The sequence below is a fragment of the Zophobas morio genome, unplaced genomic scaffold (assembly GCF_036711695.1).
Source record: "Zophobas morio isolate AGI-343-1 ecotype UQ-CSIRO unplaced genomic scaffold, CSIRO_AGI_Zmor_V1 ptg000011l, whole genome shotgun sequence".
Taxonomy (NCBI): Eukaryota; Metazoa; Arthropoda; class Insecta; order Coleoptera; family Tenebrionidae; genus Zophobas; species Zophobas morio.
This window is the reverse complement of record NW_026972116.1, coordinates 24991490-25016012: the sequence shown is the minus strand read 5'-3', so window position 1 is coordinate 25016012 and position 24523 is coordinate 24991490. Positions and strand designations below refer to the sequence as shown.

At 36.0% G+C, this 24523-nt stretch overlaps 2 protein-coding genes across 5 annotated transcripts in view; both read right to left on the bottom strand.

The window, feature by feature from the left end:
• LOC135127269 (FMRFamide receptor) overlaps positions 1-24523 on the bottom strand; it is a 185552-nt gene that overhangs the window by 108385 nt on the left and 52644 nt on the right. The gene's annotated exons all lie outside the window — the stretch shown is intronic.
• On the bottom strand, positions 3806-16360 carry LOC135126818 (uncharacterized). The gene is made up of 4 exons (XM_064052973.1): positions 16336-16360; positions 16051-16265; positions 13112-13351; positions 3806-4147 (listed from the first exon to the last, which is right to left on the bottom strand). Exons 1-4 carry the CDS (start codon positions 16358-16360, stop codon positions 3806-3808), a joined length of 822 nt encoding a protein of 273 aa, XP_063909043.1.

Below are 24523 nucleotides of genomic sequence, written 5' to 3'. Positions count from 1 at the left end.
TTATAAATCCTAGAGATTTTGGGGAATTCAGATATTAAATCAGATATTTCATAATTTTTAAAAAAATTTGAAAAATACAGCCAGGTCAGGAAATTCAAACATTCTAGAATTTTGTAGATTGAAGGATCACATTGGAGATTTTAGTATTTATAACGGTTTCAAAGTGTAAAAACTTTCGAAATTTTTGATTTCACAGGATCTAAAAGATTCTAATAATTTTAAAATTTTTGAGATCATTATGATTCTAAAATTTTAACGAGCACTGTAAATAGTTCAGAGATTTCATCAATTTTTTTCAGATAATCTGGTCCTTCTAAGAATTTCAAAAATGTTTAAGTTTTAGAAATATGGAATTTGAAGAAAATTTAAAGATTGTATGATTTTAAGAATTTTACCTATTCCATGGCTCCTACAAACTTGATAAATTAAAGAAATTTGAGTAAATTAGGGATTTTAGAATTTTTAAATCACTTCAGAAAATGCGTCGGTTCTAAAGATTCACAAAAATTTTAAGATAATTTTATAAACCATAGATATTTTTTTTGATTCCATGAATGTAAAGGATGTTAGTGATTCTGTGATTCTGGGGTCTGCAAATTCAAACACCTTTAATTTTTTTTAATTTAGAAAATTTCATATATTTTGACAATTATTTTGCAATTTCGGACGTGTCGAAAATCTATCATTTTTAGGTAGTTATAAGGGCTATGAAAATTTTAGAAAATATTGAGTTTTAGGGATGCTGATCATTCTAGAATATGCAGCTTGCGAAGATATTACATGTCACAGATTTTAGAAATTTGAATATTGACTTTTTAGGGAATTCAGAATTTATACATTTAGACATTTATAAATTCACATGTTCCTAGAACTTTACGGATTTCCGACATTTTGAAAAATTTCGGAGTTACAACATGTAAGAAATTTCAGAATACAAAGTTTTAAAGACTCAAAAATCAAGAAATTTCGGAGTTTCTAGAAATTTAAAAATAATGGAAATTATTCGAAATCTTCAATCAAAGATGGAAGGATTTTCGAAATTTGAGGATTTGAGAAATCTTAGTTATTAAGCAATTTTTGCCTTATTAGGGGTTCCAAAAATTTTATATATTCAAAGGTTGAATATGTTTTGGTAAAATTAATGAATTCTAATACGACTCACGACCCGAAAAGTAGCCCTAATATGATTTCAAAATTGTTCAAAAAAGAGATGAATATCTTGGTATCTGAAAGAAAAATAAATCTGACCTGACTTTTTAGGTTTAATAAATATACATTTAATAAAAAAGCCTCATGTAGCAGTTGTACCAACTTCGAATCAAATTATCTAAAGAAATGTGCGAATAGAATAGAATAATAACCTCGTGCTACTTAATTTCCACTCAAACGTCAACCTTTTAGTCCCACCATACATCTCTTTCCTCCTCCCTGCTGAAAAATATAAATCTGGATCCCTCTAATTAGTATGCAACGCCGTACGTCTCACGGAAAATTCATCCAGCCCCATTCTGCCCTGAATATTGGAAATTTAATATTCGTGTTAAACCACCTTTCCTTCATTAAACATCCTGTGTTTAATTAAGCCTATTGCAACATATTTTTTACAACCCTACATTACCCAAACACGCGCAAAACCGCGTCACTACATCTTACCACCAACAAAAAAATCATCCACAAGCGTCTCCCTGAATTCGGGTTAAGTAATTACTTATTAGTATTCACCTACAAATGAGTAGTCTTCAAAGAGAATTATACAAACAGAGGAAGAGTGGCGAAGGAAGTCGAACGTAATGGATGAAACGTTATTAATATGCTAAAACCCCAATTTAAACCGAACCAGCCGCTTTATCTAAATTATGTTGTAAAGGTGGCGAACAGTGACAGGTCAGAATTAATTTCGGGGTTGCGATCTTTGCAATTCGCTCCATCAAGCCTCCAACATATTGAGGATTTTTTATCGGGCGGACGTCTTGTTTGGGACCGGCGGCCTATTTGACTTGCAAAACTTTAATGCAATCTCAATTCTGTCAGATTAATCCGAATGGAGGTCAGATAAGTTGTATTCCGAACGAAAAGCTCTGCGATGCTATCGGGTTATTTCATTACGGAGTAATGATGCTTATCGGGATATTCAAATGTGAGTGCAGTGGTGTCTATTATTTTTCTTGCTTTCATGCCGACTCTGCAGTAATCTACGCAAGACACGACATCAAGGGAATTAAAACGGACTGACATATTCGCGAGACTAATTTTCTTACTCCTGATTAAATTGAGACCGGGGAAATTTTAAATTTTCTTGATTAAAAGTGGATTAGCAAGAGGAGCTGAATGCTATCAAAATTCGAGAAAAGGAGTAAATTGGGTTATTAAAAGCCGCCGGCTTTGACACTTTTACCGACGGAGGCAATCCGAGAATATGGCAGCGTAGCTGCTGATATTTTAAGGATTTTAGCAATGTTGTCGGTGAAAACTTCACTTGATCTCCACATTTATTAAAAAAAAACAACGCAAATAAAATCTCACCCAGTTAAAGCTGAACGTTGCAAATAAAGCAAGCCGAAGCCGGAAATTAAGTTTTAATATTTCATATTTGATTTTTTTTTTAAGTTAATTAAGATTAAATCCATAATGCTGGAGTACAAAAAAATTCAATTACAAAGGAACAAACAAGGACTTTAGAGATATTGTCTGACAAAAATGAGTTTAAGAGTGCAATAAACTAAAGTCGGGACTTGAAACACACGTATATTTGCTGGAGCTCGCGGAGCGAGCGACTCGTTCTAAATACAAGTGCTTTCATACTGAATTCAGTACAAATTTACCAAAATTAATAATAATCATAATACATACTAGGAAACACATATGAAATTTACCTACATTTGTCTGATAAGTGATTGCTTATTTTTGGATTATCGATTTATTTGTTTATGAGATGCTACGCAATCGTGACCTAGCAAACACTTGAAAATATATGAATATTTATTTGTGACGTAATACTATACGAAGCAGATTAAAACAAACTGAAATAATAATAGTACACAAAACAGAGCGGATGTCCTATATATTCAAAGCTTCATTTTACACTGATTATGATTTGCATAATATATTGGCACTGTCTTAAATTTTGGCGCGGACACCCATTTTGGCCTAAATTTCAACCACTTCGATGAGAAAATTTAAAAAAATCGAATCCTGAAACCCGGAAGTCGGAATCTCGTGCTGTTCCGAAGTTATGAGACATCAAACCTGAACTTTGCATTTTGACTATAGATTTAAGGAGAATTTCGACTAAAATGATTAAAATATCGCCAGAAATAGACTCCACGGTGTAAAATTAGTCTAGAAATTGAATTTCAGTTAAATAGGAAAATGTTTTCCCTTTTTTTTTTAAACATCGGAACTATTTTGGATTTACAGACTGAATATGAAGCTATCTTTTTTAAACGGGCCCCAATTCATGTGAAAATTGCTGTATGTACAAATTCGAGCTTTCTGAAAATTAATCTGGGGATTAAAAATATCTCCGGGTTGTCGAAATTTTTTATTTACTATATCCTAGCCATTTTGATTGTAATCCCGATTCATTTTCGAAAACTTAGATTTGATTTTATAGCTCTCTGAAATTTGGCTTCCTTACTTTGAACCACCTGAAAGAGAATCTGGGCACTAAAAATATCTCCGGACCGTTTTTATTATTTTTTTTTTTAATTTTTATTTATAACCACTCCCGAAAAATGCCACCGTTTTATTATTTGCTTCGTGGATTCCAAACAGACATTGTTTACCGCTTGAAAATCAACCTAAATCATTCAAATAATTCGAGGAATCGAACGGTAGACCCCGGAAATGTCCTTTTTCGCCCTTTTCCTAATTTCTCGTCCTTTTCGTCCTTTTTTGACCTTATCGACCTTTTCGTCCTTTTCCATCCTTTTTCGTCTTTCTCGTCCTGTCCGTCCTTTTTCGTCCTTTTTCGTCCTTTTCGTCCTTTTTGACCATTCCGTCTTTCTCGTCCTTTTTCGTCCTTTTCGACCTTTTCGCCCTTTTTAGGCCTTTTCGAACTTTTCGTCCTTTTTTCGTCCTTTTCGCCTATTTTGTCTTTTTTCTTTCTCTTCGTCTTTTTTCGTACTTCTTCGACCTTCTTCGTCCTTTTTCGTCCTTCTTCGTCCTTTTTGACCTTTCCGTCCTTTTTCGTCCTCTTTCGTCCATCTGCGTCATTTTCTTAATTTTTCGTCCTCTTTGCCCTTTTTCGTCCTGTTTGGTTCTTTTTCGTTCTTTTCGACCTTTTCGTCCTTTTTCGTCCTTCTTCGTCCTTTTCGACCTTTTCGTCTTTTTTCGTCCTCTTTCGTCCATCTGCGTCATTTTCTTAATTTTTCGTCCTTTTTCGTCCTCTTTCGTCCATCTGCGTCATTTTCTTAATTTTTCGTCCTCTTCGTCCTTTTTCGTCCTGTTTGGTCTTTTTTCGTTTTTTTCAACCTTTCCGTCCTTTTTCGTACTTCCCGTCGTTTTTCGTCCATTTTCATTCTTCTCGTCTTTTTCGTCCTTTTTAGTCCTTTTTCGTCCTAGTTGGTCCTTTTTCGTCCTTATCGAACTTTTCGTCCTTTTTCGACGTTTTCGTCCTTTTTCGTCCTTTTCGACTTTCTAATGCCATTCCGGAGTTATATATCAAACTTGTACTTTGCATTTTTTGGTCCTTTTCCTAATTTCTCGTCCTATCCGTCCTTTTTTGTCCATTTTCATCCTTTTTCGTTCTCTTTCGTCCTTTTTCGATCTTTTCGTCCTTTTTCGACCTTTCCCTCCTTTTTCATAAATTTCGTCCTTTTTCGTCCTTTTCGTCCTTGTTCATCCTTGTTCGTCCTTCTTTCGTCATTTTCGTGATTTTTTATCCTTTTCGTCCTTTTCGACCTTTTCGTCCTTTGTCGTCCTTTTCGTCCTTTTTCGTCCTTGTTCGTCCTGTTTGGTCCTTTTTCGTACTTTTCGATCTTTTCGTCCTTTTTACGTCCTTTTGGCCTTGTCGTCCTTTTTCTTTTTTTCGTTCTTGTTCGTCCTTTTTCGTCCTTTTCGACCTTTTCGTCCTTTTAGACCTTTCCATCCTTCTCGTCCTTTTTCGTCCTTTTCGAGCTTTTCGTCCTTCTTAGGTCTTTTCGACCTTTTTCATCCTTTTCGACCTTTTCGTCCTTTTATCGTCCTTTTCGTCCTTTTTCCTCCTTCTTCCACCTTCTTCGTCCTTTTTCGTCCTCTTCGCCCTTTTCGTCCTTTTTCTTTTTTCGGCATGTTTCGACCTTTTTCGTCCTTCTTCGACCTATTTCGTCGCCTTTCGTCCTTTTTCGTCCTTTTCGTCCTTGTTCGTCCTTTTCGACCTTTTCGTCCTTTTTAGGCCTTTTCGACCTTTGTCGTCCTTTTCGACCTTTTCTTCCTTTTTTCGTCCTTTTCGTCCTTTTTCGTCCTTCTTCGACCTCCTTCGTCCTTTTTCGTCCTTCTTCGTCCTTTTCGTCCTTGTTCGTCCTCTTTGGTAAATCTTCGTCATTATCCCAATTTTTCGTCCTTTTCGTCCCTTTTCGTCATTTTCGTAATTTTTTATCCTTTTCGTCCTTTTCGTCCTTTGTCGTCCTTTTCGTCCTTTTTCGTCCTTTTTCGTCCTGTTTGGTCCTTTTTCGTACTTTTCGATCTTTTCGTCCTTTTTACGTCCTTTTTGCCCTTTTCCTAATTTCTCGCCGTTTTCGTGGTTTTCGACCTTTTCGTCTTTTTTCGTCCTTTTCGTTCTATTTCGTCGTTTTCGTCATTTTTCGTCCTTTTCGGCTTTCTTATGCCATTTCAGAGTTATGGGACATCAAACTTGAACTTTGCATGGACTAAAGATTTAACGATAATTTCGACTAAAATAATTAAGATATTCAACAACTGGTGCCAGAAATAGACTCTGTGGTGCAAAATTAGTTCAGAAACTGAACTTCAGTTAAACAGGAAGAGGTTTGTTAGACCGATTTTTTTTTTTTTCGAAAAATCGTGAAATATTTTGGATTTGCAGAATATGAAACTATCTATTTTAAACGGGCCCCGATTCATGTGTAAATTGCTGTATGTACAGATTCGAGCTTTCTGAAAAAGAATCTGGGCACTAAAAATATTTACGGGTTGTCCCAAATTTTTTATGAATTTTTGATTCGTCACATGTTCCTCCAGCATTTTTATTATAAGCTTTAATTTTTAAACAATCAGATTTGATCTCATAACGGTCTGAAATTTGATTTCCTTACTAATTTGAGCGTTCTGAAGAGCAATCTGGGCATTGAAAATGTTTCTGAACTGACTTGAATTTTTTATTCATCAGCACTCACGAAAAATGACATGATTTCATATTTTAACCCTTGGATTACAAACGAACAACGATTTTGACTTAAAAATGAACTCAAATTATTAGAAAATTTCTAGCAATCGAGCGGTGAAAACCCGAAATCGGAATTTCCTGCCGTTCCGGAATTATGGAACATCAATTTTGTACTTTATATTTTGACTATAGATTTAAGAAGAATTTCGTCTGAAACTCCAAAATAATGAAAATTTTCAACAACTGACGCCAAAAACGTACTCCCCAATGCAATAAGTATTAGTACAGAAACTGAATTTCGGTTAGATGGTAAATTTTCTGAGTTTTTATGAATTTTTTGTTTGTCCTACGGCTCCTCCACCATTTTCACTGCATGCTTCGAATTTTGAAAAATCTGATTGAGCTCATAGCGATCTGAAATTTAGTTCCCGCACTAATTCGAGCTTCCTGTAAAAGAATCTGAGCAATACAAATGTCTCCGAACTGGCCTGATTTTTTTTTAATTTTTTATTCACCGACACTCTCGAAAGTAGACACGGTTTTATATTTTAACTTGTGAATTTCAAACGAACGGTGATTTCGTCCTCAAAGTGACCCCATATTATCATTAATCTTCAAAAAATCGAGCGGTGAAAACCGGAAACCGGAATCTTATGCCGTTCCGGAGTTACGTGACATCAATCTTGAGCTTTGCATTTTGACCATAAATTGAAGAGAAAAATTTCATTGAAAAATGAATCTGAATTCCGTCCGGTTTGAATTTTTTATGAATTTTTTATTCGTCGGCACTCCCGAAGTATTGCACGGTTTTATATTTTAACCCGTGGATTCCAAACGCACATCGATTTCGACTTGAAAATAAACTCAAATTATTAGAAAACTTCAAGGAAGGGAACAGTGGAAAATCATCTCTCCAAAAACTCGTATCATTTTCCCGAACCGTTAAATGAAATATGATAACGTTTACGATTTTTAAGAAATTGACTTTCAAACCAAATATTTCTAAAATCTTGCTACACACAATAAACACGCCATATTTCTCGAATCAGCACGTCGGGATCTATTTTTTGCAGATTTTTTACCAAAGCTCAATTTTTCAATGACATTGTCCCGAGTACCTCGAGGAAAATTTATTCCACGTAAAAAACACCGCTTAGCAACCAGCCGAACTCTCTTTCCGGGTAAAGATTTTCTATGTTTACTCCTTTGTTTCGCCATCACTCTCCACCCTCATTAGTCATCGTGCATTTTTCACGTCACCACGTCCCCGAAGAAATTACCACAACTCTAGCTAAACCTTCGCCTCCCCACTTTATTATGTCTATAAAACCGAACGGTCCGCGGCATCGGCCACCTGAAAATTGAAATAGCCCGTAAAAAATGTACTCTGAAAACTTTATTACGACTTTTATAATCCCACTTAAATCATTTGAGACCGTCGGGTGTCCTATTTACTTAAAGTAAAAGCTTATCGGCCCCGACCAATTCTACATCTTGGTCTAAATCCGCCCGAATTTTTGGATAGAATCCACTAGGAGCCGCCACGACAAAAATATTTTTATTTTTAACAGCTGAAGCGCGGTTCTATTTTGATGAGTGAGTTTCGGGCATAAATCAGATTAAACCAGCGTAAACAATGATAAATACGCGTCTATAAATAATGATCGACCACGAGCTTCTAAATTAATAAATTTAATAATAAGTCGAACGTTTTTAATCTTCGGTGCGGCGTAGAATAATTAAAAATAAAACACTTGGTATGGAAGTCGAGTCAGGAGAAGTTAGAATCGCAAATTCAGAGGATAGACCTGACAAACAATGCCCTGGAGGATTTCGCTAAGCTGAAAATGCATAGCATGATGAAAATCGCGAGATATAGCTCCAAAATTCGCGAAACGCATTTATCAAAGGATGGGTTTGGCAGCAGTTGGGTCTATTCTGGAGCATTGATGTAAATGTAAAAGTGCCGGCTGCATAATTAAGTAAGCTTAAAGGATAATAGCGCAGGACGAAAGAGGATTTGCCGGGTTGCATAGAAAAACAGGATGGTGTTGCAGTTCGTTATCAGCATATACGAACACAAATAAACTTAACCAGGCAAGAATACAAGTCCCGAGGGTGTGCTAAATAACCCAGGGTTTTCGGGGCGTCGTTTTTGAATTTTAGATTGAGTTACTTCGGTGGAATTTTTAAATTACGAAGTACGCATATTTATTAATCGGGTTTCGCTGTTATTGTGTGTATATCTTCCCCACTAGGCGAGATATTGCACTCAAAATAAAATCAGTACCCTCTCTAATATTTAAGTTATCATTCGAACCGACTCTTCTCCCACACAACTTTTTTAATTACTCTTAGAAGTGTAATCTGCATAATTTAATTTACTCGACTCCGGGAGCACCTCGGCTACAACCTGATTTCCTCCTCTTTCACAAAAACTCCACCTTAAACGAATGCAGCGCTCGCGGATAATTACAAAAAGTCTACAAATAGCAATAAAAAATTAATCACGCTTTAAAAACAAACAGGTCGGACGCTTTTAATTTCCACGTTATTTCTGAAATAAAAATCGCAACAATCAATTCAATTTGTTCGTAATTATTTCTGCCCGTTCTGGCGTAAGAAATTTTTCTTAGAGTGACCTGTCTCGACGCAATTACAAAAGTTGTATTTATCTGCAAACAATTCCGCCGTTTTTCGGAGAAAGAAGCCATTGTGTTACGGTTCAGCTTCCACTCGCAAATCCTTTAGAAGTGCTTCCGTGTCTCTGGCCATAAAAAGCTTTAATTTATTCACGCGTTACCGTCCAGACGTTCACCTGATGTGATTTCTTGCCTTTTCCACGTGTCAAAGGGAATCGAATCGGGGCAAAACCGGTAACGAGCTCCGGGAAATGATATCGCTTTCGAACGTCATATAATTTCACATTAAAAAAAAATATTATTGCGAAACGAATTTTCCAAATATATACAGATAAAATTATCTCGAAACGTGAAATTCGCCCGTTCTGACAATTCGCATCTGGAAAATAAGCGCTTTAATCCAGAAAAAATCTCCTTGTTCCTTGTTTTATCAGCTCCTGAGAATATCCCATTTAATGAAGAGGATTCGATTTGCGATAATATCAAGGGGCTTAAATGACCGAGATGCTAGCCAGATTACGTCCATGGGATCCTTCAGGATAAGTAAAAAGGGGATAAGACCGTGTCATAATTAATACTCCCGGAGAAGGAACCCGACAGCAAAAATCCGCACTTAATAAATAGAAATAATTCCCGAATTCCCCGCTAGAAATTAAGAAGAATAATAGTTTAATTAAAATAATAAATTCTCTCCAACGCTTGGAAAACTGTGTAATTCGAGATTTGGAGTAAACATCTGAGGAAATACACGCAACGAGTCTTTTTTTAATTTATAGAAACACTTGTACCTTTTGTTGTAAGCAAAGGCTCTTCCAATCTAAAAGGTCTGCAATAAATCGCAATTTAAGAAGGTGCAAACAGCTTTCGCAAGCTTCGTTTATTTTCGAACTGCTTTCGAGCTTGAGATGCGTCTGTTAAATTACACAATTTGAACGAGTGAATAATTAATCCGGGGAATTGAAAATCGATGCACTATAACGAGGCGCTTCGAACGGGATGTGTTTATAGAATTAATAGAATTCATTAGGTGCTATTAATATTTGGGGTTTATGTTGTCCCAGTACGATATACTCGATTATCTCTGGTTTGAGAGTGGATTTTGGGTGATGATGGAGACACCAGTTGAGCCTGGATGGCAGGAAAGAGTGAAAGTACGGAAGTTTCGCGAGGATCGGGAGATTAATGTCGGTTTATGCAGGAATTTAAGTACTTGTGAGTGAAGACACAGGACGATGAGGTAAAAATTGCAAGCGATAATAAACAAGTCAGGTCAGGTCAGGTCATTTAACATGATTTAAAATTTTAAATTTTCACATTTGAACCACTAATTTAAAATTGTTAGGCACGAATATATTTTCACAGCATTGTATTTCAATTAATTTTTTAGTGTATTTGTCGAGTAGAGGATACACGAATTACTCAACGTCAAGAACTTTAACAATCTTAGGAAGGAACTCCGGACTAAAATTTATGGAGGGAAGGAAGGAATATATTGTTAAGACCGACAAGTTTTATTGCAAGAGTTTTCTTCAATGATGACCGAATTTTACGAGCATTATAAATATACCACAATTCCCATGAATTTACACCTAATTCTGAAAATCAACATGACACTTCGAATATAGGAGTATTAATTTTCTTATTGGATATTCCAAAACTGTTTAAAATATTGTCCCTTTCTCGAAACTTTCTCCACTCTCCCCGCCCCCTCGCTCACTCTTTCTCTATTTGTCTTTCAATCTCTATTTCTTTCTTTCTATTTCCCTATCTTTCTCTCCCTATCTCTCTTTCTGTATTTCTATATTACTGTCTATATGTCTACTTTTTATCTGTCTTTCCGTCTGTCTTTCTATTTAGAATATTTTCTGACCTAATTTCTACCTACATCTAAAAATTTATTTTCTTTTTGCCTTTCTGTTTTTGCTTTTCCGCTTTTTTGCCTTTCTTTTTGTCTTCCTCTCTCTGTGTGTTTTTGTCTATCGTATTGGTTTGCCTAACTTTCTATCTAAAGGCTTTTACTTTTATACAAATTTTTGAGAACTAATTTCTATCATACATCATCTGCCTTTCTGACTTTCTGTCTCTGTCTTTCCGCCTTTCAGTTATTTCGCCCTTCAGTGTTTCAATCTGTAAGTCTTTCTGCCTTTGTGTCTTTTTATCTAGCCTCTGCCTTTCTGCCATTCTGTCCGTCTTTCTCTCTGTCTTCATATATCTCTTTCAATCTCCCTTTCTTTGTCACATTTGATTTTTATCTTTCTTTCTTTCTATCATTCTCTCCTGTTTTTTTTGCCTCCCTAATTGACGTTCCTCATATTTATAGAATGTTTTTTGGTTTTCTCTTTCTATGTCTTTATATCATTCCGTTTTTCTGTCTTTCTGTTTTACTGTCTTTTCGTCTTTCTGCCTTCCAATTCTTTAGTTTTTCAAGCTTCCAACTTCTCGGCTTGTCTATCATTCTGCCTTTCTGCTTTTCTGCCTCTCTGCTTTTCCGCTTTCTGCATTTCTTTCTGTCCTTCTGTCTCTGTGTCTTTTTATATGTCTTTGGTGTGTCTTTCTGTCTCCCTTGCTGTCTTTCTTTCTCTCTTCGAGTTTTTCTGCTTTTCTCCCTAATGTCTCTTGTTTTCATGCAAAATTTACAAAACATCGTATACCGAAAAATGTATGTCTTTCAACCTTTTAGTCTTTTTCTGGCTTTCTTCCAGTGTTTCAGTCTTTCAGTTTTTCATTCTGTTTGTCCCTCAGTCTTTCAATCTGTAAGTTTTTCTCTTTCTGGTCTTTCTGTCCTTTTGTTCTTTTGCCTTTCTGTCATTCTTTCTGTCTCTCATTTGGTTTGTCTTTCTATCATTGTCTTGTTCTTTCTGCCTCCCTACTTTAAGTCTCTCATAGTCACAAAGTGTTGTCAGAACTAATGTCTATCATGCATCTAAAAATATGAAAATACTTTTGTCCTTCGGTTCCTCTAGTCTTCTGTTCTTCAGTCCTTGAATTCTTCTATCTTTCTGTCCTTCAGCCTTTCAGCATTTCAGCCTTTCAGCCTTTCTGCCTTTCTGTCTCTTTATTTGTCGTGTTGTCTGTTTTTCCACCCCTCATTTTGTCTATCTCTGTTTCTTTTTTTCTTTCTGTTTTTCTACCTTTCAATCTAAAATCTCCTATACAATTTTTTCAGTACTCATTTCTACTATACATTAAAAAATTGATTCATTTTGTCTTTCTCACTTTTTACCTTTCTGCCTTTCTTTCCTTCTGTTCTTCTGTCTTTCTGTCCATATGTCCTTCTGATCTTCCATCCTTAAGTCCTTTTCTCCTTTTTTCTTCTTTCCTTCCATTTTTCAGCATTTTAATATTTCAGCCTTTCGCCTGTCTGACTTTCTGACCCTCTGCCTTCCTGACTTTCTGTTCTTCTGTTTTTCTGTTCATCCGTCCTTCTGACTTTCTGTCCTCCTGTACTTCTCCCCTTCTACCCGTCTGCCTTTCCATCCTTCTGTCCTTCAGCCTTTCAGTTTTTCAGCCTTTGTAGATTTCTGGCTTCCTCCCTTCCTGTCGTCCTTTTTGTCTTTCTGTTCTTCTGTCTTTTCGTCCATCTGCCCTTCTGTCGTTCTATTCTCCTGTCCTTGTACCCATCTGCCCTTTGTTTTTAAATTTTTCGACCTTTCTGGCTTTCCATCTTTCTACCCTGCTGCCTTTCTGTCTTTCTATCTCCTTGTCTTTTTGTCTTTCTGTCTTTCTATTCTTTTGTTTTTCTATGTCTCTGTTTTTCTGTCTTCTTGTCTTTCTGTTTTTCTGTATTCTTGGCTTCCTGTATTCCTATCTTCCTGCCTTCCTGTCTTCTTGTCTTTCTGTTTCTCCTTCTGTCTTTCTTCTTTCTGTCTTTCTGTTATTACGCCCTTCAGTCCCTTTGTCTTTTTGTCCTTTTGTACTTTGCCCTTTTGTCCTTTTGTCTTTTGGTCCTTTGCTCCCTTTATTCTTCTGTCTTTCCATCCCTTCGTTTTTTAGCGTTTCAGCATTCCAGCCTTTCTGGATTTCTTATTTTCGCCGTCCTGTCTTTCTATCCTACTGTCTATCTGCCATTCTGGAGTTCTATTCTTCTGTCCTTGTACCCATCTGCCCTTCTGCTTTTCAACCTTTCAAACTTTCTGTTTTTCTATCTCTGTTTTTCTGTTTTTCTCTCTTCTCGTCTTTCTGTTTTTCTGTACTCTTCTCTTCGGATCTTCCTATCTTCTTGTCTTCTTGTATTTCTGTCTCTCCTTCTCCTTTTTTGTCTTTCTTCTTTTTCTTTCTGTCTTTCTGTCCTTATATCTTTCAGTCCTTTTGTCTTTTTGTCCTTTTCTGCTTCTGTTCGTTCATCCTTTTGTCCATTGGTCCTTTGGTCCTTTTGTCCTTCTTTCTATCCCTCCGTTTTTTAGCGTTTCAGCTTTTCAGCCTTTCTCGATTTCTGGTTTTCTCTTTCCTGTCTTCCTGTCCTTCCGTTCATCTGCCCTTTCACCTTTCTGGCTTTCTATCTTTCTGCCATGCTGCCTTTCTGTCTTTCTAGATCCCTGTCTCTCTGTCCTTCTGTTTTTCTATCTTTATGTTTTTCTATTTTTCTGTCTTTTCGTATTTCTGTTTATCTGTACTCTTGTCTTCGTATCTTCCTATTTTCTTGTCTTTTTGTATTTCTGTCTCTCCTTCTCTCTTTTTGTCTTTCTTCTTTTTCTTTCTGTCTTTCTGTCCTTATATCTTTCAGTCCTTTTGTCTTTTTGTCCTTTTCTCTTTCTGTTTGTTTATCCTTTTGTCCATTGGTCCTTTTGTCCTTCTTTCTATCCCTTCGTTTTTTAGCGTTTCAGCATTTCAGCCTTTCTGGATTTCTTGTCTTCTCCTTCCTGTCTTCCTGTCCTTCTGTTCATCTGCCCTTTCAACTTTCTGGCTTTCTATCTTTTGGCCATGCTGCCTTCCTGTCTTTCTATATCCCTGTCTTTCTGTCTTCCTGTCTTTCTATTCTTTTGTCTTTCTATGTCTCTGTTTTTCTGTTTATCTGTCTTCTCGTCTTTCTGTTTTTCTGTATTCTTATCTTTCTGTATTTTTCTTTTTTCTTTCTGTCTTTCTGTCCATTTGTCCTTACGCCTTTCAGTACTTTTGTCTTTTTGTTCATTTGTACTTTGCCCTCTTGTCCTTTTGTCCGTTTATCATTTTTGTCCTTTGGTCTTTTGCTCCTTTTGTTCTTCTGTCTTTTTATTCCTCCGTTTCTCCGCGTTTCAGCATTTCAGCCTTTCTGGATTTCTTGTTTTCGCCTTCCGGTCTTTCTGTCTTTCTATCTCTCTGTCTTTCTGTCCTTCTGTCCATCTGCCCTTTCAACCTTTCTGGTTTTCTATCTTTCTGCCATGCTGCCTTTCTATCTTTCTATATCTCTGTCTTTCTGTCTTGCTGTCTTTCTGTCTTCCTGTCTTTCTATTCTTTTGTCTTTCTATGTCTCTGTTTTTCTGTTTATCTGTCTTCTCGTCTTTCTGTATTCTTATTTCCTGTATTCTTCTTTTTTCTTTCTGTCTTTCTGTCCTTTTGTCCTTACGCCTTTCAGTCCTTTTGTCTTTTTGTTCTTTTGTACTTTGCCCTCTTGTCCTTTTGTCCGTTTATCATTTTTGTCCTTTGGTCCTTTGCTCCTTTTGTTCTTCTGTCTTTTTATTCCTCCGTTTCTCCGCGTTTCAGCATTTCAGCCTTTCTGGATTTCTTGTTTTCGCCTTCCGGTCTTTCTGTCTTTCTATCTTTCTGTCCTTCTGTCCATCTCCCTTTCAACCTTTCTGGTTTTCTATCTTTCTGCCTTGCTGCCTTTCTGTCTTTCTATCTCCCTGTCTTCCTGTTCTTTTGTTTTTCTATCTCTCTGTTTTTCTGTTTTTCTGCCTTCTCGTTTTTCTGTTTTTCTGTATTTTTGTTTTCGTATCTTCCTATCTTCTTGTCTTCTTGTATTTCTGTCTCTCCTTCTGTCTTTTTATCTTTCTTCTTTTTCTTTCTGTCTTCCTGTCCTTACATCTTTCAGTCCTTTTGTCTTTTTGTCCTTTTCTACTTCTGTTCGTTTATACTTTTATCCATTGGTCCTTTGGTCCTTTTGTCCTTTTGTCTTTCTATCCGTCCGTCTTTGTCACTATCCTTCTATCCGTCTGTCCTTCTGTTCTTCATCCTTCAAGCTTTTCAATCTGTCGAGTATCCTAGCTTTTTTCCTCCCTTTCTCTTCTTCTGTTTTTCTGTCCTTCCGTCCTTTTAGCCTTTCAGTTTTCTGGTTTTCTGCCTTCCTGTCTTTCTTTCCGTCCGTCTGCATTTATGCTCTTCTACCCATCTGCCCTTCTATTCTTCTGTCCTTCAGCCTTTCAACTTTTCAGCCTTTCTATATTTCTGACTTCCTGCTTTCCTGTCTTTCTTTTTGTCTTTTTGTTCTTCTGTCCATCTGCGCTTATATACATATGTCCTACTGTTCTTCAACCTTTCAGCCTTTCTCGCTTTCTATTTTTCTGCGTTGCTGCCTTTCTGTCTTTCTATCATTCTGTCTTTCTGTCTTTCTGTTTTTCTGCTTTTCTGTCATCTTGTCTTTCTGTTTGTCTTTCTTTCTTGTCTTTGTGTCTTCCTATCTTCCTGCGTCTTTTTGTCTTCTTGTATTTCTGTTTCTTCTTCTGTCGTTTTGTACTTTGTCCTCTTGTCCGTTTGTTCGTTGATCCTTTTGTTCGTTGGTCCTTTGGTCCTTTTGTCCTTTTGTCTTTCTACCCTTCCGTTTTCAGCGTTTCAGCATTTCAGTCTTTCTGGATTTCTTGTTTTCGCCTTTCTGTCTTTTTGTCTTTGTATCTTTCTGTCCTTCTGTCCTTTCGCCCGTTTTTGTCACTATCCTTCTGTCCTTCTATTCTTCGGCCTTTTCAATCTGTGTGGCATCCTAGCTTTCCGCCTTCCTGACTTTCTCTTCTTCTGTTTTTTCGTCCTTCTATCCTTTTAGCCTTTCAGCATTTGCTTTTTTCTGCCTTTCTGTTTTTCTTTCTGTCCATCCGTATTTATGCTCTTCTACGTATTTGCCCTTCTATCCTTCTGTCCTTCAGGCTTTCAACATTTCAGCCTTTCTAGATTTCTGACTTCCTGCTTTCCTGTCTTTCTTTTTTCTTTTTGTTCTTCTGTCTTTCTGTCCCTCTCTGCCCAGCCGCCTTCTATTCTTCTGTCATTGTATACATCTGTCCTTCTGTTCTTCAACCTTTCAGCCTTTCTGGCTTTCCATTTTTCTGTCTTGCTGCTTTTCTGTCTTTCTATCTTCCTATCTTCGTGCCTTCCTGTCTTCTTCTCTTCTTGTCTTTCTGTCTTTATCTCCTTACGCCTTTCATGTCCTTTTGTCCTTTGGTGGTTTTTTCCTTTTGTCCTTCTTACCTTCTATTCCTCTGTTTTTCACCATTTCAGCATTTCAACCTTTCTGGATTTCTTGTCGAACAAGATGGCGACGAGTGAAGAAGTGTTTTCGGATTCTCAAAGAAGTGAATCGGAAATAAAGTGCGATAAATGCAAACAAGTGCTAAGAAGCAAGTGTACACGTTGTGTAGTTTGTGGGCTAACTTATCACCCTAGTTGTGCTCGTGAAAAAAATAAAAAAAAGGAAGTGTTTAGTTTCTTTACCGAAACAGAAATGGAATGTCTTCATCACAATAAAACAGCGACTTCAGAGAGTACATCTGTCAAGATAGGAGATGAAGAAACTTCGATAACGGAAACAGTAATTAGTTTCCTAAAAAGCAACACCTTTTCTAGCATCTTACGCAAGGCAATAGAAGCAGCCACCGTCTCCCTGCGTGACGAAATTCGAAGTCTTAAACAAGAGCTTAACAATGTGAAGAGTTCCAATGTTGATATGATAAAAATGTTGACAGATTATCCCAAAAATAATTTGTTGAAGGTGCCCTCTTTCGATGTCGATGTGTTCTCCGATATATCTTCCGATGGCATAAACGATACAAACGAGTGGAAAAAAAAAGTACACTATAAAACATCACGCGATAAGAGTGTCCAAAACCGATCCGGCCAAAAAACTAATAAACAGCAGAAAATTCCGAAGGATAACAATAATAAATCCGTTTTAGACCCAAAGGTTATCCCGTTTATTCCATCTAATCCATCATTAAACGTAGCATCGTCGAACATGGAAAAAAATGAAAAAAATGAAGAAATATCTTCTCACAACGCCCTAAATGATGCCGAAGGTTTTCAAACTGTTGTCTCAAGAAAGAAAAAGCGTAACTTCATTCGAGGTAAAGCTTCTGCTACAAATGAAAATGATACGTTGATAAAGGCTGTGCCGCGAAATGGGTATATCTATGTCGGTAATTTACATCCAAACACGTCTGAAAACGATTTGAAGCTATTCTTAAAGTCTAAATTCTCTGATAAAGAAATTAGTGTTGACAAACTTCCTAAGAGGCCTACTGCCAAAAGCGTGTCATTCAAAATCACAGTGGAGAAAACAATTTTTAAGGATTTCTTCAAGGAGGAATTATGGCCGGAAGGAATTTTAGTGAAAAAATTTTACTTCTTAAAAAACGAAAAAGTGAATACGTCCCTAATGAATTAATAGAAAATTTCTGTTTCAAAGGGGCCAGTTTTCGAATTTTATTTTTAAACATACAGTGCATTAGAAACAAATTTAATATGCTTTTTTCAGAAGTGGAAATTCTAAAAATAAATTGTCTCTGCCTTTGTGAACATTGGTTGAACCATATCGAAATCGATAATATTCATGTGCCCGATTTCAACACGGCAGCATTTTTTGCGCGGTCTTCAAAGAAGCATGGAGGAGTCATGCAGCTGATGCACCAAAGTATCCCCTTCAAGATTCTGTCTGATAAGGTATCAGCACTTTCTGCTGAGGTGGATTGCGAATTATGCGGCGTACTTATCACTAAGTTAGATTTAATTTTAATAACGGTTTATCGCTCGCCAAAAGGCGATTTTCATAAATTTATTGATACTATAGTCATTCTTCTTAATGAAATTCGTTGCAAATCTAAATACGTCATAGTGGGTGGAGATTTTAACTTATTATTTGGCACTAATGATACAAAAGCCAATTATTTTTGTAATCTTTTGTCTAGCTACGGCTTATATTCTACTGTCAGATTTAAAACGCGTTATAACAACACACTTGATAATGTGTTTACTAATATTAATTCAGATATGATAAATATAACACCTGCTAAACTTTATCGGTCGGACCATACTGGAATATGTGTAAATGTTACTCTAAAGGAAGCTGTATTCGATAACTCATTTATCCCTAAATATGTAAGGCCCATCTCACAGTTTGGGAAAATCATGTTTTTTAATTTATTACAACAAGTTGATTGGAGTTTCATTGATCAAAATTGCGACTTTAATGCGTCTGATTTGTTCTCGATCTTTGTAGATACGCTACTATTGTATTATAATATCGCCTGTCCTGAGAAGAAACTATCGTGTAACAGATCCAAGGTCCATAATATAATTTGGTATACCCCTGATTTAAAAATCATGCGAGAAACTCTGCATCTAATATATAGTTCTTACAGATTATATGGGACTTTGGGTTTGAAAATAATGTATAATAACTTTAAGCGTAAATATGAAGAAGCTGTTAAAAAAGCTAAAATTGCAGCTAATAATGTCTTTATTAAAAACAATTCTAATAATTCTAAAGCTATGTGGTCATTAATAAACAGAAGTAGAAAACGTACTATTCATGAAACTACAAAAATTTCCTCTAACGAATTCAATTTACATTTCTCGAGCATTGCTAAAAATATTCTTAATTCCTTACCAAATACTAATCTTGATCCTGTTAAAATTATGATATCTGTTAATAACACGTCACATATGTTCTTTAAATTCAGGACAGTTAGTGAGGTACAAGTACGTGAGGCATTGAATAAATTAAAAAATAAGAGCAGTAAAGATATTTATGGGTTCAATGTCGACGTTATAAAATCAGTAAAGGATATACTAATTGCACCTTTGACCAAATTAATAAATAAATGTATTGTTGACTCGGTTTTTCCAGACTGCTTAAAATTGGCTTTAGTATGTCCAATATACAAAAAAGGTAATGTCAATGAAGTTGATAACTATCGACCAATCTCCCTTCTTCCAGTGTTGTCTAAAGTGTTCGAAAAATTAATGTTAGAACAAATCCTTGAATTCTTTATTAGTAATAACTTGTTTTGTACAAATCAGTTTGGATTTCGAAAAGGCTTATCCACTGAAAAAGCTGTTCTATCTTTTATTGATAATGTCGTTAAATCCTTTCAAGATGGTGAATATTTTGTGTCTGCCTTTCTAGATCTTAGTAAGGCATTTGACTGCATGTCTCATGAAATACTAATCCGTAAACTTTTTTTTTACAACTTTCAGCCAGATGCCACTAGATTAATTTCATCGTATCTTTTGAATCGATTGCAAGTAGTCTCTGTTGATGGTATAGTCTCCGATAAAGAACAAATCGCGTATGGTGTACCTCAGGGGTCCATCTTAGGGCCTCTACTTTTCTTAATTTATGTGAACGATCTGCCATACTTTTTCCCTGATTTTTTTACGATATTGTACGCGGACGATACTACTTTTAGTAAAAAGGCAATGTCATCTTCATTAGTAATAAGTACTCTTATGAATATATCGTCGCAAGCGGAACCTTGGTTTTTCGCCAACAAACTTTGCGTAAATAAGAACAAATCAGTTCAGATGGTATTTTCATTGAAGAAAGATAAGTCTTTTGCGGATACGAAAAGTACTAACAAGTTTCTCGGAATTGTTCTAGATACTAAATTACTTTGGCATGAACATGTGGATTATATTGTTCAGATCATTTCTAAAAATACTTATCTCTTAAGAAACTTATCAAATCATGTTGATCAAAATATATTAAAAATTGCATATTATGCGCTAATACAATCTCACTTAGTATATGGTATACTAATCTGGGGACACAGCGCCTCGTCACAAAACCTTTTTAGGCTTCAAAGAAGAGCTATTAGAATCCTTTCAGGTATTGGTTATCGTAATGATTGCAAATTTTCATTTCAATCCTTAAATATTTTGACATTGCCCTGCTTGTACATCTATCACTGTTTTAAATTTTTAGTAAACCAAATTAATCAATTTCCTACACTGAGTTCTTTCCATGACTATAATACCAGGTCCACAAATTTGTTAATCGAAAATTTGAGAATAAACCGTTGCAGAACTGCCAGGAACTATTTCTGTATAGTGTTCTTTAACAAATTACCTCAGAGTTTCCGCAACCTTCCACCATCTCAATTTCTAAAAAAAATCAAGGATGTCTTAACCGAAAATAGTTTTTATAGTTTCAATGAATATTTTCAATATAATTTTGAGTAATTTCTTGTTTATCATGTAGCTAGCTCATAATCTACATAAGTATTGTATTGCATGGTTTTTATGTTTATTTTTACTATTACATTCTTGTAAACTTTGGACGAGTGTATAAACTTTATGTTTTTAGCACAATAAAATTACTTACTTACTTACTTACTTACTTACTTACTTACTTGTTTTCTGCCTTCCTGTGTTTTTGTCTTTCTACCTCTCTCTCCTTTCATACTTCTGTCCTTCTGTCCATCTTTGTTACAATGCTTCTACCTTCTGTCCTTTTTGCCTTCCTGGCTTTCTGGTCTTCTGTCTTTCTATTCATCCGTTTTTTGATCCTTTGGCAGTTCGATTTTTACATCCTTCTGTCTTTTTGTTCTTCTGTCCTTCTGTCCTTCGGCCAGTCAGCATCTCAGCCTTGAAATATTTTCAGCCTTTCAAATTTTCTGGATTTCTAGCTTGCTGCCGTCCTGTCTTTCTCTCTTTCTCTCTTTGTTTTTCTCGCTTTCTCTCTTTCTCTTTCTGTCTTTCTGTCCTTTTATCCTTCTGTCCTCCTGTTCTTCTGTCTTTCTAATTTTATCTCTTTTCATTATTTTGCTTTCCTATCAAAAGTCTCTCATATTAATAATTTTTTTCTCGCAACTTGTTTTGTACCATATATTTAAATATGTAAAAATGTCCTTGATTTTATTTTTCTGCCTTTCTATATTTCCCTCTTTCTCTTTTTTTTAAACTGATTTTACCTTACATAAAAAATGTAAAAATTTCTTTGACTTTGCCTTTCTGCCATTCTGCCTTCCTGGTTTAAGGCTTTCAGGCTTTCAAGTTTTCCTTTCTAAATATGTTCCTGCATTTCTGCCTTTCTGCCTTTCGTTCTAAATTTCTGCTTCTGTCTTTCAGTTTTTGACTATTTTAATCTTTCAATCGTTCAGTTTTCAGTTTTTTGCCTTTCTTTTTTTCACTTTTTCAAACTTTCAACCTTTCTGCTTTTCTACCTTTCAGCTTTGCTGCTGTTCTGACTTCTTGCCTTCCTCCATTCAAGATTTCAGGCCTTCAAACTTTGTACCTTTTTACCTTTCTGTCTTTTTTCCATTCTGTCTTTCTGGCTTTCTGCTTTTCCGTCTTTCAGTCTTTCTTGTCTTTCTGTCGTCCTGTCTGTCTTCTTGCCATTCTTTCTGTCCTTCTATCTTTCTCTCTTTCTGTTTTTCTGCGTTTCTACCCGAAGTCCGTTTTGATCAAAAAATTTCAGAACTAATTTCTATCAAAAAAAACAAATTCTTCAATTTCCAACAGAAATTTCCAAAACATCATCAATGCTTGATATTTTTATTTTTGTGTCCAAAGTATTAAAAATGAAGAATCCACGCAAAATAAATTTGAAAAACATTAAATAGTAGAGCCTTGATTTTTAGAAAATGCTTAACCATTAGTTTAGTTATTTATAACACTTTTATATTCTAATTAACAAACCATGATTGCATGACACAAACCTTGACTATGACCATGTACACTCTCAAAAACATCAAAGCCAAAAGCTTCGTTCATTTACTTTTCACACCTGTCACTTTTCATAGTTTCGTGAAATGTTTTAGTTGCTTGAATTATTAAACAAACAACTATTCGATTCTTCAATCATTTATTTTAACAAATTTAGTGTTGACTGCAAGCAAACACTACAGCTGGTGTCCCGAAATCAATATTTCAGACCGCTATTCTCTGACCATGTCGTTAGCTCGACTTTCGTAATTAAACACTATTCTCTCTGCCACCACTTGATGAAACTGCAATGTCTATTAAAGTTATTCTGCAAACGCTTAGCATCTGGACATGGTGATAGCAACTCAGCATGCAAATCGATTTAGTTCAGACAAAGCGTCTGGATCATAACATCATTTCCCCACAAAATTAAAAATCCATCCGCTGAGTATCAAATAAGTTTGATGCACTAAAAACGAAAAAATGTGTTCCTGAAATCAACGAGCAGATTATGCCGGACGCTGATTTTTACTGCTTTATATTTACATAGGTTCCCAGTTACGCTTTATATAATGTTCAGCTGCAGAGCGATTATCCCATACGCAAAGACGCAAGAGAACTTTGCGGACCCTCGCATTCTCGTTAACATTCATACCCAGCTTCAAATCTGCACAGATGCTCCATTGATACACATTATATTGAATTGCCTCCAATAAAACTTTCAAGTTATTTAAATTTGCTTTAAATGCACAAGAGAAATGGCTTTCCGTTATGGAAAGGGACTCCATTGTAAAGACGGATGGACGTTTCGTGCAAACCTTCCTCAGACTTTCAATTATTCAAGCTTAGAAACAAATCCGTTAACGATGAACCAGTCCGTCAGGCTGGAAGTCTATTAAAGTCGAAAACAAAACTCCCACTAATAAAAATTCGAATAAAGTCGATTAAAGTCGTCCGTAAAGCCAACAGGTGCCGCGCTAAAAATACCCCGCTAGAATATGCATAAGCTGTCCTCACTTTCATTACTTAATCCGTTCACCAGCCGAAGAAAAATAAATCTGATAATCTTCCGAAAACACTCGCTATTATCCCGTACGGATTACACGTTTATTTTCAACGTGTTTGTGCCAAGCCAAGCTAAAAATATTAACCACCGGTTTCATCTTCTGACAATCAAGTTCGTATGACGACCCAAGGGCTATTTTCCGCTGCCCGAAGTCTAGCGCACGCACGACACGCTAGATTTTGGATTCACACATCGTCCGGGTGGACAAGAGGTCAAAATGGTAAAATTAATATGAATTCATCCGACAACGAAGGCATCAATATTCTCTTTGGATGAAATGTCGGCGCTCTCTCTGTCGTCTATTTATTTCCATTAACTTAGTTTGAAAACAAAGGTCGTCGACTCGAATCCTCACATTCGAAGGAAATTGTAAGTTACTGCTGAAAGTATTCCGCGCAGAAAGTTTAGTGATTTTGGGGTTAGTGTGGATTGATTTACCTGCAGGAGTGAGGAGGAGTGAGTTTTTGTGGTGTGAAAGTGACACAATACCCCACGAATCGGTTGTGGTAGACGCCATTAATCAAATGGAGCTGTCAGTTTTGCTTTCATGGAATATTCAAGGAAGAGGGTATGGAAGACGGGTATCTTAGCTTCATCTGTCTCCTTTATTAATGTTATTATCTAAATCGTGGGAAGCTGTTCGCTAATAAATTAAAATCCGACTACATACACCGGGCACAATAGCCGCAGTTCCTAAACAAAGTCACAATGTGGTTAAACAAAGACTTTCCTAGACGGTGTTTTTCACTCTCGAAGGCGCGAATAGAAATTTAAGCTTCCTGAAGTTAATGTCGCGAACTGCTGCGGCGGAAATTTATTGTTCATTTCTGAAACTATGTCTTAAAAACAAAAAGATGACTAGTTTTACCTAAGTTTGGTCGGCCATTTCTTCGCTATTACCTCAACAACTCGGTTTCCATTTTGTGCCGCAAAAAAAATACGCAATAAAATCCAGATGGACTGTAACAAGTTAATTTTGTTTACACTGTGTCACACCTGTTGGCAAATTTCTAGCCAGCACTTGTGCTAGACCCAAGGCTGCGTGAATTTATGTAAGTCTGATAATTATAATCGCCACAATATCGCGCGAAAGTAACATTTTAAAGTGTGTGTTTTAGCGAACTCGTTAAAGATTTCTATTTAAAATAAGTATTCAAGGTCCGGTTTAAAATTATATTTATGCGGAGAAGTAATACGTAAGGGGGTGTTATAAATTCCGATAAATTTTATTATTAAAATGGGTTTCCAATCTCATGAAAGTGGCGGTCGTCAAATCCGGTAATAAAATATACGATGTTTCAGTTATATTTTCGAAGTAGAGTTGAGTTCCGGGTGGAGTGTATGTATGTTTCTGAAATAAATATAGAAATAGAGGTTTGTAAAGCAGCTCTCGAGGAAGTTTAAATCTGTAGGGTTTATCCGGAATCGACGTCGACTGGGATTCAGTCAAAAGGACTCTGTTTGAGTTTAAATGGTAATTTGTTTCACTTATTAACGGTTCTAACACCAAATGAATCACGCTACGAATTTTGAATTCTTTGTATTTTAGGTCAGTGATGTTTTCCGTCTATATATCCTGGGTGAATTTATGTGACATTCGTACCCGTTTACCTCTGGAATGATCAACACAAATACGATTTGGTGCACAGAAATCTAAATTTTTTGAAGATC